Source organism: Aphanomyces astaci (assembly GCF_000520075.1).
Source record: "Aphanomyces astaci strain APO3 unplaced genomic scaffold supercont1.16, whole genome shotgun sequence".
NCBI classification, from domain to species: domain Eukaryota; phylum Oomycota; class Saprolegniomycetes; order Saprolegniales; family Verrucalvaceae; genus Aphanomyces; species Aphanomyces astaci.
Genome location: NW_009798279.1, coordinates 1,065,662 through 1,080,366, shown reverse-complemented (window position 1 = coordinate 1,080,366; position 14,705 = coordinate 1,065,662). Strand labels below are relative to the sequence as shown.

General features: G+C 52.7%; 4 protein-coding genes across 9 annotated transcripts; 1 reads left to right on the top strand and 3 right to left on the bottom strand.

Annotated features, from left to right (window-relative positions):
* Window positions 1-171: 171 nt before the first annotated feature.
* Window positions 172-2,869, bottom strand: H257_07791. Of its 2 annotated transcripts, XM_009833424.1 has the most exons (4): window positions 1,931-2,869; window positions 1,495-1,839; window positions 1,088-1,357; window positions 172-1,008 (listed from the first exon to the last, which is right to left on the bottom strand). In XM_009833424.1, the coding sequence occupies exons 1-4, from the start codon at window positions 2,861-2,863 to the stop codon at window positions 244-246; spliced, it is 2,313 nt and encodes a 770-aa protein (XP_009831726.1). In that variant the 5' UTR covers window positions 2,864-2,869; the 3' UTR covers window positions 172-243. The 2 variants fall into 2 exon arrangements, with proteins under 2 accessions (XP_009831726.1, XP_009831727.1); XM_009833425.1 differs by having other exon boundaries at window positions 172-1,357.
* Window positions 2,870-2,876: 7 nt separating this feature from the next.
* On the bottom strand, window positions 2,877-7,890 carry H257_07790 (hypothetical protein). Of its 5 annotated transcripts, XM_009833419.1 has the most exons (13): window positions 7,428-7,890; window positions 7,196-7,356; window positions 6,406-7,140; window positions 6,209-6,347; window positions 6,053-6,145; window positions 5,729-5,983; window positions 4,619-5,676; window positions 4,249-4,569; window positions 4,129-4,183; window positions 3,774-4,076; window positions 3,535-3,726; window positions 3,303-3,467; window positions 2,877-3,243 (listed from the first exon to the last, which is right to left on the bottom strand). In XM_009833419.1, exons 1-13 carry the CDS (start codon window positions 7,869-7,871, stop codon window positions 2,938-2,940), a joined length of 4,227 nt encoding a protein of 1,408 aa, XP_009831721.1. In that variant the 5' UTR covers window positions 7,872-7,890; the 3' UTR covers window positions 2,877-2,937. The 5 variants fall into 5 exon arrangements, with proteins under 5 accessions (XP_009831721.1, XP_009831723.1, XP_009831722.1 ...); XM_009833421.1 differs by having other exon boundaries at window positions 3,303-3,726; XM_009833420.1 differs by having other exon boundaries at window positions 2,877-3,467.
* A 322-nt stretch (window positions 7,891-8,212) lies between these two features.
* H257_07788 (hypothetical protein) lies at window positions 8,213-13,370 on the top strand. The gene is made up of 13 exons (XM_009833417.1): window positions 8,213-8,382; window positions 8,433-8,737; window positions 8,800-8,930; window positions 9,011-9,739; window positions 9,820-9,973; window positions 10,030-10,183; window positions 10,297-10,921; window positions 10,976-11,281; window positions 11,329-11,383; window positions 11,495-11,797; window positions 11,855-12,046; window positions 12,139-12,297; window positions 12,390-13,370. Exons 1-13 carry the CDS (start codon window positions 8,247-8,249, stop codon window positions 12,729-12,731), a joined length of 3,591 nt encoding a protein of 1,196 aa, XP_009831719.1. The 5' UTR covers window positions 8,213-8,246; the 3' UTR covers window positions 12,732-13,370.
* H257_07789 (hypothetical protein) lies at window positions 12,680-13,341 on the bottom strand. Its single transcript, XM_009833418.1, has one exon. The coding sequence runs from the start codon at window positions 13,317-13,319 to the stop codon at window positions 12,807-12,809; it is 513 nt and encodes a 170-aa protein (XP_009831720.1). The 5' UTR covers window positions 13,320-13,341; the 3' UTR covers window positions 12,680-12,806.
* Window positions 13,371-14,705: the final 1,335 nt, after the last annotated feature.

Here is a 14,705-nt window from a genome sequence, read left to right as displayed (position 1 = left end):
ACTTGGGCACACAACCTCAGTGTGCCAAATTAAACGGGCACATGGCTAATTATATTGGGCACACGGCCAAAATATATCGGGTGCACGGCCAAATATATCGGGCATTCGTCCAACTTCACTGCAAAATGGTGCAGTGTAGTCCATACTACTAATTCTCCATAGATCTATTGATTGGATTGAGAAATGTTTAGTAACTATTATTAGTGATTCTTTTATCACGTTGAACACCTTTCCATGGTTTGTTCAAGTCTGTCGGAAGGATGAAGGGTCGTCCGCGCCGCCAAGTACTATCGTCACTCGTTGGGGACGGCCTACGGCTCCTGTCCAATGCACAGGTTGCAGCACAAACGTAGTGTCGGACTTGGCTTTTGATGGCAACTGCCAACGAGAATGGTTGGTGCTTCCAACCCAGACGAGTTCATCGTGACAGGTCAACATTTCTTGGAAAACGTGCGTGTATTGCACCGTGGACGGAACAGTCCACGTCAACGAGGCCGTGATGGGGTCGATTTGGATGGCTGTAATCACCGGGGACATGTGTGACGAGGTTGGCATGTCTGCTGCAACAGGGCACACGACCACCTGCCCCACATGCACGGACCAATCCTCTGTCCTTTCGTCTGAGAGGTTGACACCAAACACGGAGACGCCCTTGATGACGTGGCCGTCCCAGAGTGCACCGCCCAATTGGTACACCCGGGTAATCCATCCATTGGGACCGGTCGTTTCAGACACAGGGGCGTACGCGCGCGTGTGTTTGACTCGGCCAATCAACGGCGACAAGGACGATGACGTAATCTGCGACAAGGGCGATGACGTCAACTGTGACGACGGCCAGCCTCGCAGCACGATCTCATCTTTCGACACCAAGTTCAGTGCCAGCCCAAATGACGTCGGGTCGTTGGTCGTGTGGAACGAATAGGCTACGCGTATGACCTTTCGAGGGGCAAAGTGCACTTGAAGTGGCAACAAGTCGACACTGACCCGAGCTTTTGCAGGTAATGTGGCCTACATACATATGTGCAATGAAGCGCTTATAACAACACACAAGACCAGCATTGTCATCACTATTGTGCACATTTCGTACACAAAGGTGGAGACTGGACCCGCCTTGGAATGCTTTGGCCAGCGACAAGTTCATGTGCATGGGCGACTTGGCTTTGTTCAACAGAGGCAGCACATCCACCTGACCTTGGTCGTGCCATGGCGACGACGACACGACGCGCCCGTCCACGCTAGTGGTCGCCCCGTGGCCTACATTGAACGCAGTATACAAAGCCTCTGCCCCTCCGTAGACACTGTGCACGGGGGCCACTGACCGCCAGTTGGTTTTCCAAAACGGATCGTTGGTGACGGTCTAAGGTATATATATATATTCATCGAACACGACATTCAATCGTCTAGTCGTCAAAAGTAACGGCAATATGGCCACAAGATTGAAGCCAAAATACTGTTGGTCTCGAGTTCATGATGGTATGTGACATTGGGACGTACAGTCAGAGGCACGCAGACAGAGACGTCTGCGAAGCGAAGGGTCCTCGCGGATACCTCGGCGTGCATTGAGTCCAGGGTAAAAGTAAGCTGCCACCTGCGGTCGCCGGCAGCTTTGGCCAGCTTGACCACAGTCGACTTGTCGACGGGTGCTGGCAGAAGCACACCGTGGGTCAGCGGCAGCAACGTCGTCACAGAGGACGAGACGATCTCCGACGCCCATAAAACATAAGACGAGGAACTTAGAAGGGGTAGCAGCGTTGCCGCGACTTGGTGTGAGAGCCCGACCAGGTGCCATCCATCCACGCCCGTAAAAGATTGAACGGTCTGTAACCTGTGGGCTAAACTCTGAGAGAAAGTAGAGTGTCAGAACGTGTGAACTGCCAAGTAATTCTTGCTACGAGACATCAAAGAAGAGTACTGCAATAGCGTACAGTACCTGCCAGTCGCAAAAGTCGTTGGGCTGGTTGATTTGTGCTGCGCTATCAGCGTGCCACGTCAGTGACCCCAACACCCGCACACCGTTGCGATGTGCTCCATCCACAAAGCCTTGAGGGGGCAGAGTCAGAAACCCCTCGGACGTGAACACGATCGCGTCGAGGATCTCCCACGGGACCAAACTCAATTGAGTACTTGTGTCAAAGTTTTGATTTTGTTCCGAGAATGCGGTCAGGTGGCTTCGCTGGCGGTTCGACGCTCGAGGCCGATGGGCCAGTGGCACCGACCTGGTGGCCTCGGCAGGATCCAAGTGCCAGGCCAGCAATGACTGTGGGTCGTTAGGAAGCGTATCGTTGAATGACGTGGCATGTCCTCGTTGCAGCAGCGATGGATCGATGGTCAAGACCACGTCGTCGGCAGTACCACCGACCACAAACGTACTCGGGTCGATGGAGAGCAGGGCAGCCAAGGCGGTCGAGGCCATGGACACGACAGTGGCCGTGTCGCCAACGAACGTGGCATTCACAAACAACAGCTCTTGGAACGGCGACGTCAGATTGCACCGACGTTGCAGCACCTGCGAGATGGCGAGATTTCCGGCCACCCGGTCGAGGTTGACATGATGCACGGACACATGGTTGAGCCGGCACAGCTCCAGCACAGGAGTGACGTCGCCAGTCGTAAAGAGCACCACGGGAGCCTGGGCCACCCTAGTCGACACAAACAGTTCAAATTTTGTGGTCGCGTCCATCGTAGCAACAGCAGCTTTCGTGGAGACATGAACGCTGGCGGGTGGAGATGCAAGGCGGACGTTACGACATGACGCATAGTAGATCGCTGTGAGCAATCCTACCAACGCGCACATGCCCACGCTGAGCCACATTGCCGTCGACGGCAGTAACGGAGTTGTAGCTCCTCCTCGTTCCTCGTCCATAACGTTATTTGCACTCTGAACTCACACGACCTTGTGCATTATATAGTTTATCCGGATGGGACAACTCGATTTTTCTACGAGGCAGGCCCGGCGGTCGAACTCAACCTCCGCCGGGAGATATCCTTGCGCAGGAGCCCGCCAACGACTCCCCCTTCGCCGCCTTTGTGGTGTCTCGACCGGTAGTTGGCCACGATGTCGTTCGCGTCACCCTCCAGCGAATCTGTAAACTGCTGGAACAGATCGCGCTTGGACTCGTCTTGTTTCGCTTTGGCCGCTTCCTGCTTCGACAGCTTGTCTTTGGCGGCAGCGTTCTCGGTGGCCACTCGTTTGTACGTTTTGCAAAAGTCTGACCACGTGCCAAAAAACCCTTGCACAGCGTCCTGTACGTCCCATATCGCATGAAACGTTATCACAGCTGCAATAATGTCAACTTCGTTACCCCGTCCGACGTCGGCTTGGTCGAGTCGACGCCAAACGACAGCGTGAGTGTGTGAAACTTGCTCTGGAATGACGCCATATTGGCCTGCAACGACTGGCAATCCGACTGCGCGGCGGCCAAGAACAATCCCATTTTCGCACGAAACACATCGTCTTGATGTGGTTTCTAGCACATTTACTTACTTACATACATCAATAATACCTAGACATAAATATGTATAATATTGAGCTACCTCTTGGTCGATTTGAACGAGCGAGGCCTCGATCATATGCACATCGTTCTGGAGCAACGTGAACGAGATGGCGGAAACTTCGTCCAAACTGTTAAGCGATTCGTAAAAGTCGCTGGCGTCGGGTACGCTGGTCGCAACGTACTCTGCGATCACATGCAACAACGTTTTGTTGGCGCTGCTTGTGGCTTTCACCTACACCTTCCAACTGAATCGAATGACCAAATGGCTCTATCTAGTACTTGGGACAGTTTGGGCAGAATGTCCAGCTTAAAGCCGTAGACACCTCCCCGGGGGGTGCCGCCATTGAGGTAGTTGCCCACCGCCAGCACCACTTGGAGCAGCGACAGCAACTTGGTCGACCGTTTCAAATCCCCATACGCCTGGTCCAGCAGTTTCAGTTTGCCCTTGACCTCGTCGAAGCGCTGGCCAAACGTCCACGTCGACTCCATCGCCTTGAGTCGCTGCGCCAAGCGCGGAAGGTCGGAAATCGCCAAGAAGAACTTTTCAGTTTCCCCGAGCAACGCCACGTCCCCTTCGTATCCCTACAGTGATACATTGGAGTTACTGTGGTCGTTCTAGCCGTATGCCACGTACTTTGACCAGGTCCACTTCGTCGGCCGTGGGCACCATCGCCGCCAAGCTTTGAATCCTGAAACACCACCACAAATCATGCGACGACGTGCTGAAAACGTACGTGATTATCCCACGACGCACCGTTCTAACGTCAACACGTTGTCGTCCAACGCGACGATCGCCGCTTTAATGTCTTTGGGCGCCATTCGAAAGCGAGAGAGCGCAATGGAGCAGTTCTGCTGGCGCTTCGAGTCCACCAAGTGCACGACCTTGGGCTTGGCAGTCGTAGAAATCGCTTTCCCAGTCTTGGTGGGCGACGACGACAACATCAACGGGTCAGTCTTCTTGTCCGGTCCAAACTCCTTGTCCAGGATACCCAAGTCCAACCCGAGCTTGGTCTCGTCCAAGTTGAGCCAAATTGAGCCTTCGACCGCCGCGTCGGGAAGGGGTGTCCAGTACAAACTAAGGATCGGTTCACAACGTGAAATCACCAACTAGTGCATGGGCGTACCTGCGTAGTTTTACAGTGGGCACAGTGGAGGGCTTGGGGGGAAGTTTGAAGGTAGGGGGCAATGGGGGCGGGGTCACTGTCACGGCAACCGGAGGGGGGAGGGAAGGCGGCAGCTTGGAGGACTCGCAGGAAACATCGTCCTGCGACGATGTTATTGGTGGTGGTGGTGATGGCGATGTCCTGTGAGCTAATAATGTGAGCTTCGACGGGTCCAGACCTTCGGCTTTGACTTTGACTTCGATTTGTTCTAGTGGCATCCCCATTTGCAGCAGCTTGACATACTTGGTGTACTTGGGGTCCAGCGGTGGGGGTGATAGTAGCTCTGCGCTTGGAGCAATCGACGGCCCCTCTGAGGCGACACCCACACTTGGTGTGTCCAGCACTGACACATCCAACCCTTCGGCCTTCATTTTCAACGCCACTTGCTCCTTTGGCATGCCCATCTTGAGTAATTTGATGTACTTTTCGTGTTTAGGATCAACCGACACCTCCGGAGCTGCCACGTGTTGAACCAATGTTGTCGTCGTCGTCGGAGGTGGAGGACTGGATGAGTGGGCTGCGTCCAACGCTGCAGGATCGACGCCGTCGGCCTTCATTTTTATCTTCACATGTTCCTTGGGCATCCCCATCTTAATCAACTTCACATACTTTTCAACGCCTGAGTGACTGATCACTGTGGCGGCAGGAGGTACGGGTGGTGGTTCCAACGATGGTGGAGATGCCGTGAGTTTGGGGAGGAGACCAGGGTCAAGCCCTTCTGCACACATCTTCAACGCCACTTGTTCATAGGGTATTCCTATTTTCAGCAGCTTGACATACGTTTCCGTCATATTGGTGGGAGCCGGTGCTTTAGGACCAACGGGTGATTCGATTGTGGGCTCGATGACACGGGGCTGGGATGTCGAGCGTTCGTGCGTGTCCAGCAGCGACGGGTCCACTCCGTCGGCTTTCATTTTCAACGCCACTTGCTCCTTTGGCATGCCCATTTTGATCAATTTCAAGTACTTTTCCGGAATTTCTTCCACAACTGTGACCAGGGGTGGGGGTAATCTCGGTGGCTACCATGACGCCATGTTAGTATTGAAAAAAGAGCAACTCAACTGTACGTACAAGGGCTTGTGAGCCGTAAAAGAGGACCGCTGGGTCCAGCCCTTGAGCCCGCATGGCCACCTCCACTTGATCCTGCGACATCGTGCCAGCACGCATCGCTTGAAAAAACGTTTCGTACTGAAAATCCCTTGTCGTAGGTGGTGCCACGTCATCGGTTTGAGTTTCCGCGAACGAACGACCATGCACTTCATCGGTTTGATTCGCCGACGAAGACACGGCAGGGCTACACGTCTGGGTCGACTCGGACACAATCGACTGTACCGCAAACAATATTATTAAATTTAATATATTCTTGTTTCAAGCACAACACGACGACACACGTACTTGGTGTTTGAGCTGCTCCGCGTAAACGTACTCCAACGTCGTCTTGAGGTTGACGATCTCCTGGTCCCTTGCCTTCACCGTGGCATGACATCTCTACAAAAGCCAAATGTCTACTTTCAATCCAAATCGTTCATTATTGCAATTCGGCCGCCGTACTTTTGACTGCGCTTCCATCGCAGCGATGGTCGATTCTAAGGACGCAATGGTGTCCACTTTGGTCTGAAACACTTCGACGCTGTCTTGCAGTTCGCGCACCCATTCAAAGGACAGCTGGCGTGGGGCGTTGGTGAGGTCACTAAAGGTCACAGTGAGCCAGTAATTAGGCGTGAAGTTGGTAGGGTTGAGTCGATTACTTGTATGAATGCAACGACGTGATCTGCAGCAACGACTCTTCTGCGAGCTCCCACATCTTTGTGCCCATGGTAGCTTCGCCCGGGATGCCCATCATGGCCAGCAGGACATTTAAGAGGCGGTCGGTAAACCCGTACCGACTGGCGGACGCCTTGAGCTGGGTGAAGACAGCCTCCAAATTGGTCAAGTCGACGTCGTTGGTCGCGGCATCTTCCATGTCGGACACCATAAACCCTTCAAATACACGCAGCTGCTTTACAAACGCCGCCTTGGACGGGGGTGGCTTTGGCTTCTGGTCGAAGGACGGATCTACCAGTCCCCCCAACCGGGGGGGGCTGGGCGGGGCCTCCATTTTCGCCTGGATGGCGTGACACACAACGAGCAAATCAAGTGCCAAAAAGTCGTTGCGAACGTGCACCCGGTCCTCTAGCCGGGGGCTGGCGCTGACGATCGTGTTAATGAACGTCAAGCATGCCGCGTGGAGGTCCGAGCTGTCGGAGGCTTTGAGGCAGTGCACCAGGCTCGCGAACCGCGCGCGCTCTTTGTGGGTACGTTGGTACGACCCCATGGCCTGCAGTACGGCCAGTTGTCCGCGTTCCGAGCGCCAGCAGAAGACAGACAGCATTTCCAGCACCGTCGTGGTGACCAGTTGCTGGGAAAAGTGTGAAAAGTCCAAACATTGTGCCAGTGTGTCGACGTGGTGGTCGGTCGAGTCGAGGAGCAATTCCAAGCCAAATCTAGTGTCATAGATGTAACAGATAAATAAATAGACACAACAACGATGACACGCACGGATTGGACATGAGAGTTTTGTAGCAACGAAGACATTCGAGAAGAATCGCATTGTCGTAAGCGAACGCTGAGTCCGCCATCTCAGTCGCCCGATAAGCCAACGCAGCCATGTACTCGCACAAACTCGTGACGCCTCCAGCGCGATGAAACTTGTGCAGCCACTAGTTGCCATCACGAAGAAGTGAGCGTGCATACCATCATCGTCTGGGCAGAATCAAGGATGTAGGGGTACCTCTTTCGACGCGCCGCGCATGAGGACGTGCAGCCCCCTCGCTTGGTCTTCTGTCAGGGGCGACGTGGTTTCCATAAGCACTTCCTGCAGTTTGTGCACCCAAAATATCGGCTGGCGGTCGGCGCTGTCGTGCTGTCGCTCGTGCTCGTGCTTTTTCGACCATTCCTGGACGAGTTGCCACTTTTGGTTGATGGGCAATGCCCACATGCGATCGGCAGCTGCGTTCGACAAGGGCATCTTGTCCATCATGTCGCGAAACAAGGCGTCGATCTGGGACGGCTCCGACGGGCGTGTGAGGGCAGGTGTGGCCACCATCGACGGCTCTCGCTCGAGGATCTCGTGCCTCAACGACGGTGGCGACTCCAAACTGAAGCTGTCCTTGCGAGGTTTACTGGGCGAGTTGTTCTTGGATGGTTTGCCTGACCACCGACGGAACGGATTCATGCTGCAGACACAAACTTGATGGACTTGTCCAAAATAAGGAGTTGCCAGCAAGCCACGATATAGTACGCATGTAGTGTAACTGTCGAAAGATCGCAACGGTTCCGTGGCGGAGATTTTCACGTGAATATATATCTCATCATGCAACCATACACACAACAAATGCGCAAAGATACACATGTACCTGCATACGACCATAATAATGCAATTGCACTAGAGCTCCCTATGATATATCGATAGGACGTTCACGAGGTGTTCATGGCGGCACCATGAGTTATGTAACTGACACTTTCCGGATATGTTGGTGTAACCGGTGGCCTTGACGATGTAACCGGTGGCGCAGGGCTGAATCGGTTACATTTCCCGTGGCTCGTCGCGATGGCACCAACGCCGACGACTGATGGTGTGGGGAAATATGACATGAAAAAGAAACCAAAGAGCATTTCGCACAAGTTGTCGCGTGCGTTTGGTCTCAAGAGTCGAAAGGCTAAAAGCAACAATGCCGCTCCTACCGGTTGGTACAGTAGTCTGATATATCCATCGACTTATGGATGTTGCTTGTAGAACCCGCGACGTCGACGATGCCAGCCAACGAAGGCGAGATCGAACGGTTGTTCAGTGAAGCGGTGGACAACATGGCGTTGCCGAAAGCGGCCACCGATCGCATGCGCACGCTGCCGTTGAGTCAAAAGTGGCAGATCATTCAAGACTGGACTGCCAAGCAAAACTCGAAAGGTCGCAGCAGCGAGCACACCCAGCCGCTGTTCTGGGTCCACAAACTGCAAGATGCCGTGAGTGAAGACGCCACTACGCTGACCCATGAAGACGCGCGGCAGCTGCATGTTCTCATGCGCGGTTGCGACAAGGAGGTACTGCATCGCATGTGTCAATTTGGCTGGTCATCTGATCGTCCCGTCGCTTGGACAACTAGTGGCTCACGGCGTTTCATAAAGAAGACGGCGTGCTCGCGTTGACGGAATGGATGGCTGCGGTGGCGTCGGAGAACCACACACCCCTGCTGCACGAAGCCATGCGCTGTTTCAAATGCCTCATGAACAACCAGTACAAACAAGAAATCCCTCATACATCGATCTCTCTACTTGTCTTCTTCACCAACGTACCCGGTACTTGTCTACTGGTAGCCATGGCATGCAGCTGCTGCTGCAAGAACCGGACGCGATCGAAGTGCTGGTACTGTGTCTCGACTTCGAAGCGCCAGAAGACCGCCGGGCGATCACCATCATGACCCTCGAGATGCTGTCGCTCATGTGTTGGTTCTCTGAAACAGGTCACAGTGCCGTACTCCAAGCCATGGAAAAGTATCGCCGGGCCAACCACGAACGCTGTCGGTACTGGAGTGTGGTGGAGTGCCTCAAAGTCGGCGACAGCTTGGAACTGCAAGCTGCGTGCCTGACGTTCATCAACACCCTCGTGAGTACGTGCGCGGCGCTGGACGACCGCGTGGACGTGCGCAATGACTTTTTGGCGATGGACATGCTTGTGTTGTGTCATGCGATTGAAGAGCAATACGATGCCCTCGAGCTGGAACATTCTGCGACGACGTACGGGGCGTGGGGGCAGGGGGATGCCGAGAAGGCCGCGGCCAAGTCGTTTTCCAAGCAAGTGGAAGTGTTTGAAGGGCTCATGCATTCCGACATGCAGGACACAATCGTGCACGATGTGGACTTGGCGAACGTTGACGCCGTGGTGGACAAACTCAAGCAACGCGCCCATGGGCATGGGTGGTCCGACCGGTTGCTGCACGCGTTGCTGGCGTTGCTTGTGATTCCGGGAGAAATTTCCATTGGCGAAAAGATGTGGGAAATGGCCGAAGAAGCGCTGATTCAAATCACGTCATGTCCGACGTACAAGTACGACAGTGATATTCCATGTATTTGTATGCTTGTAATACATGTATTGACGATGGGTGATGACTATGATGACGACGTAGAGAACTCTCCACGAAGCGAGTGACGTTTGCCGCAGTCAAGTCGGCACTCCAACAAGCCGAGGACTCGGCGCACACCAAGGCCCAGAACCTGCGTTTGGAGGCGCAAGTCGCCCAACTGACGGGCAAGTTGGCAATACTGCAAGCCCAACCGATGGTACAAGCCATACATGTATCTACTTGATTTGGAAGATTTTACAACAATGGCTTTAGAGCGCGGAGCAAGAGGCCAAGCTGGCCAAGCTAGACGACAGCCACGTCATGGCTCTAGAACTGCAAGCGGCGCTATCTAAAATATTGGCCTTGGAAACGCAAGTCGCAACGCTGCAGCACGACGCAGTGTCTGGTGGAGGGGCAGTCAAAGCTGGTGCGTAATGTGCTGGAGTGTATAGTTAGCTATAAAAAAAAACAAAAAAAGTAGAATTTATATATTTATTTATTCGAAGATACGATGACTAATACTGTGTTGTCATTGTGTAGTTATAGACAAGCCTTCAGAGACTTCAAGGAACCCTCGACTGGAGAAATATGCCAAGCTGCTCAAGATGGGAATGCCGCGCGACCAAGTGGCGATGAAAATGCAGGTGGAAGGAATGGACATTGCCGATTTGGACATCAACGCAGTGGGGGGAAGCAGTGTCGCATCAGCCCCAGACGTCGTTGCGATGGACGACCCCAAGTACCAAAAGTTTACAAAACTGCTGAAAATGGGCATGCCACTCGAACAAGTACAGCTCAAGGCAAAAGCAGAGGGAGTGGACCCGTCGAAATTGACTCTTCCAACGATGCCTGCTTGCGGAAGTGCCATGTCACCTACCCTCGACCCCAAATACGACAAGTTGGTCAAGTTGTTGAAAATGGGCATGCCGAAAGACCAAGTTAAGCTCAAAGCACAAGCCGAAGGGTTGGACCCTTCCTTCTTGGACAACTCCCCAGTGGTCAATACCGCCAGTACTCCAGCCATCCCTCTGTCCGCTCCCTTAAGTGTCGCTGCGATCGGTGGCAAGTCCACTGCCAAAGCGCCCGTGGCCTCTACACCTCCCGCGCCGGTAGCGTCGAAGCTACCCCCCAAGAAAGCAACAGTCCCCACGACTAAGCTCCGCGGGTACGTTTCACTTGTTAGAATGGTTTGGACTCATATTTCATATTATTGGCAAAGGTTATACTGGAATGCACTGCCAGACACGGCGGTGGAAGGGTCGATCTGGGCCAAAATGGACGAAAACAAGCTAGGGTTGGACTTGACTGGCGCGCTGGACAAGGACTTCAGCCAAGACGGAACGAGTCAACGAACCGACTCGGCGATGCCAGTTGCTGCTGTGGTGAACAAGCCCAAACTCGTGCACTTGGTAGACCCCAAACGGCAGCAGAACTGCTCCATTGCGCTCTCCCGCTTTAGAATGACCCCGAGCGAGTTGAAGCAGGCGATTTTGACTTTGGACGAAGCCGTGCTCACGTTGGAACGGTTGGTCATCAGGCCTCTTCAACAATACAATACCAACTCATCCGTAGGGTTCAAATTCTCGAATCCTTGGTGCCTACGCCGGAAGAAGTCGAGCTGGTTAAGGTACTTCCCCCCTTCATCCCCTATGACACAAATAAACACACAAGTCCATGAATGATGATGATTCGTGTCCTGTGCCGTACAAATGCCAATGCTAAGATGGCAATACGCTAGAGCTACGAAGGCGACGCGACGCTGTTGGGGGAAACGGAAAAGTTCTTCCTCGCTGTCCTCGACATCCCGCGACTAGCGCAGCGACTCCGCGCTGTCCACACGACGCACATCCACCTGTCTCGCGAAGATGACTTTCGAGCCAAGGTCAAGGTCCTGGAGAAGGCAGTGGGGGAGCTCACCACGTCGCATCACACGGTGGCGGTGCTGGAGGTGGTGCTGGCGGTGGGCAACTACCTCAACGGAGGTACCCCTCGGGGGGGCGTGTGGGGCTTCAAGCTGGACATCCTGCCAAAACTGGCGCAGGTATCCCCAATGTTATCTTGATGATGTTCATCATTGATGCTAAAGACATGACGATAGGTCAAGTCCACATCGTCGACGTCCAAGTCGCTTCTGCATGTGATCGCGGACCTTGTGGCGGCCAAGGCGCCCCATGCCAACGGGTTCTACGACGCGCTGCCGTCGATGGAGGCGGCGGCGGCGATATCGTTGACGCAACTGCAAACTGACCTGCGCGGCATTGAAGCCGCCGTGACAGTCGTGCAACAGGAGGTGTGGGTTCAACATAGTATATCATTTTAGGGTTGAAGTCTGGAAAATATATCATTTTTTCATGGATGGGGGGGGTGACAATGCCTTTGTAGTTGACGCTCCAACGCGACCCGTTTCGAGCGAAACTGCAGCCGTTTGTCACAACCGCCCAAGGGGACTGCGCCGCGCTCAAACAATCGCTAGGTCGGCTAGACGGGCAATTTCAACGAGCGATTCGGTCGTTTGGAGTGGAGAAGCCATCGTCGGACGGGGTAAATATATATATATATACATCGCTGGATAAATAGCAAAAATCATGATTCTACCGATACACACATGTATCTATATCTATTCTTTTGCATAGGACATGGCGCAGTGGTTTTTTGGCCTATGGGCCGACTTTTGCAAGGCGTACAAGCAAGCGGTGGCCGACAACGACCAGCGGCGCAAAGATGCGTTGAAAGCGGATGCGATCAAGCAGCAACATCGACGGTCGGCCGAGCCGGAAGATGGAGACTTGTTCAACCAGTTCTCCGAGTCGCTGGAAGGGGATGCGAGGGAAATTGTGGCCAAATTCCGCAAGAGACACCAAGGGGGAGTGGGGAAGCAGCCGCAGGTACCAGCCAAGTCGGCGGTGCTGCAGAGCGAGTTGTCGTTGAAGCTGGCCCGCCGTCGGGAGAGTTCGAACCTTCGCCACAAGAAATGAGTGGCAAACTTTTATGGTTAAAACTGCTACGGCATACTGCCTACGGTACACGGAGCTGTCGGATAGATAAGAACTTTAATTCAGTGAGTATTGCATCATGAACTGGGCGAATTGGTTGCGGCTGCCTAGCACGAGATGGCCGAGGTTGAGTGCCACGATGTCTGCGTAATGCGCGCCTCCCATGATGAACTTGAGAACTGCAAACATGTCTACACACATGGCTTGGACTGCGCGGAGGCTGTATGCAGCGGCCTTGGCATCGTCCACGTCCATGACTGCGTTCTCAATGGCAACGAGCTTCCTCTGGAGGGTGATGACGTCGATGGTGGTGCATCGTCGGCATCGCTGGTCGTGGCATATGTCGGCCACCACATCGAGCAGCAAGTACAAGTCCTCAGTCATGGTCAAGACGGTCGCTAGCATTTCTTCGTATTCGTAGTCTGTAAAGGACCGCGTGCGCTTGATAGGCGGGGGAGAAGCCGCTGTGTTGGCGTCGGGGAGCCGGCGCTTCTCACGCATGATCGCAGGTGCGTGCTGGAGTGTGTTCGAACTCGTAGATAGCTGCACTGGTCCTGAGACGACGAGCATCCTGCCTGTATGTATTGTCTGTGGAATCAAAGAATGCAATCACCGTCAGAGCGTATAGTCCGAAAAAATGAAAATTTCGGCCCAAGTGGGTTCGGTCGCATGGCGGGATCTCATTGGTCGAGAGAAATCCAAGGAACCAATCGCAGACGTGTTGATGCCGTTTACGACATGAATTTAAATCAATTGTTTTCGATCGGCGAATGGGGAATGTATGGACGAGTAGGCAAATACGGTAAATGATTGTCATTGGTGAATTGAAATCGGAGGATTAGGAGAGGCGATATTCAGCACGACCGACGTACATGAAGCACAACAGTACAGTACAATCCATACTCCATACTGTTGGTAGTTTGGACCCTTCGGCAAGGTTGGCTGTAGGTTATGTAGCCGTATTACTGTAATAGTTTGTGGAATTGTGTAGTACTACTATGGCCATACAAACTGATTGTTAACCCGCTAGGATGCCACTAGATTTCCCAATGAGAATTCTCATTGGCAGGATTAGCCAATTAAATCATAGCAAAATCCCTAAGTTACAGTACCAGTAACTATAGTACAAGATTGAAGACATGTCATCTATCCCAATGGCTATATGCACCGTCAATACAAACCACGACAAGGAGTTTCTTGATGGATATTCCACGGCCCTCTCAACGTGCCTTCATGTTGGTCACTGGAATGATCACAAAGTTACCAAGCATTGTCGGGTGGACGTTGTTAACCTTATTTGACATTCCGTCGATCTGTCAGTGTATCCAAGTTCTAAGTAGTTACTACTACGTAGTAACTTTGTTGATGAAGAAATTTTCATGTGGACTTGGTACTTCGACGAATATTTCAAAATTTGACAACTGCAAGTGGCCAGCCGCGACATGCGATTCCACAGCTCATCAAAACGCTCTTTCAAATCTCAATCTACTACGTCCATCCAGTAGATTCAACCTAACGTTATACGTATAGTTGCCCCCTTCCAATCCCCTTGTTTGTTTGCGTGGTGTAAGCTAAGTTGGAGAAGCTAACGATCACTGGCTCTTGCGCCTTTCACGTTAGCTTGAGCTCTTCCTAAGTCACCATACTGTACGGTAGATTGTACTAAGTTACGTAGTACACAACTACTGGTACAGTCCTGATGTAAACTATAGACGCACGTGAATTTTTGACATTTCTCAAAACTTATTTCGATTTGAAGCTCACTGATTTGATATGATACTTTATTTAAGTTTCGAAATACATTGTTGGTGACAAAACTTTAAAATTCGAAGTACTATTTTTGAAAATTACAAAAAACCATTTTTCAGGGTGATGCAAATTATAGACGCACTTTTTTCAGAGCAGTTATTTATCAATTGCATTAGCGTTTCTCAACACTACTTGGGCCATCCTAGT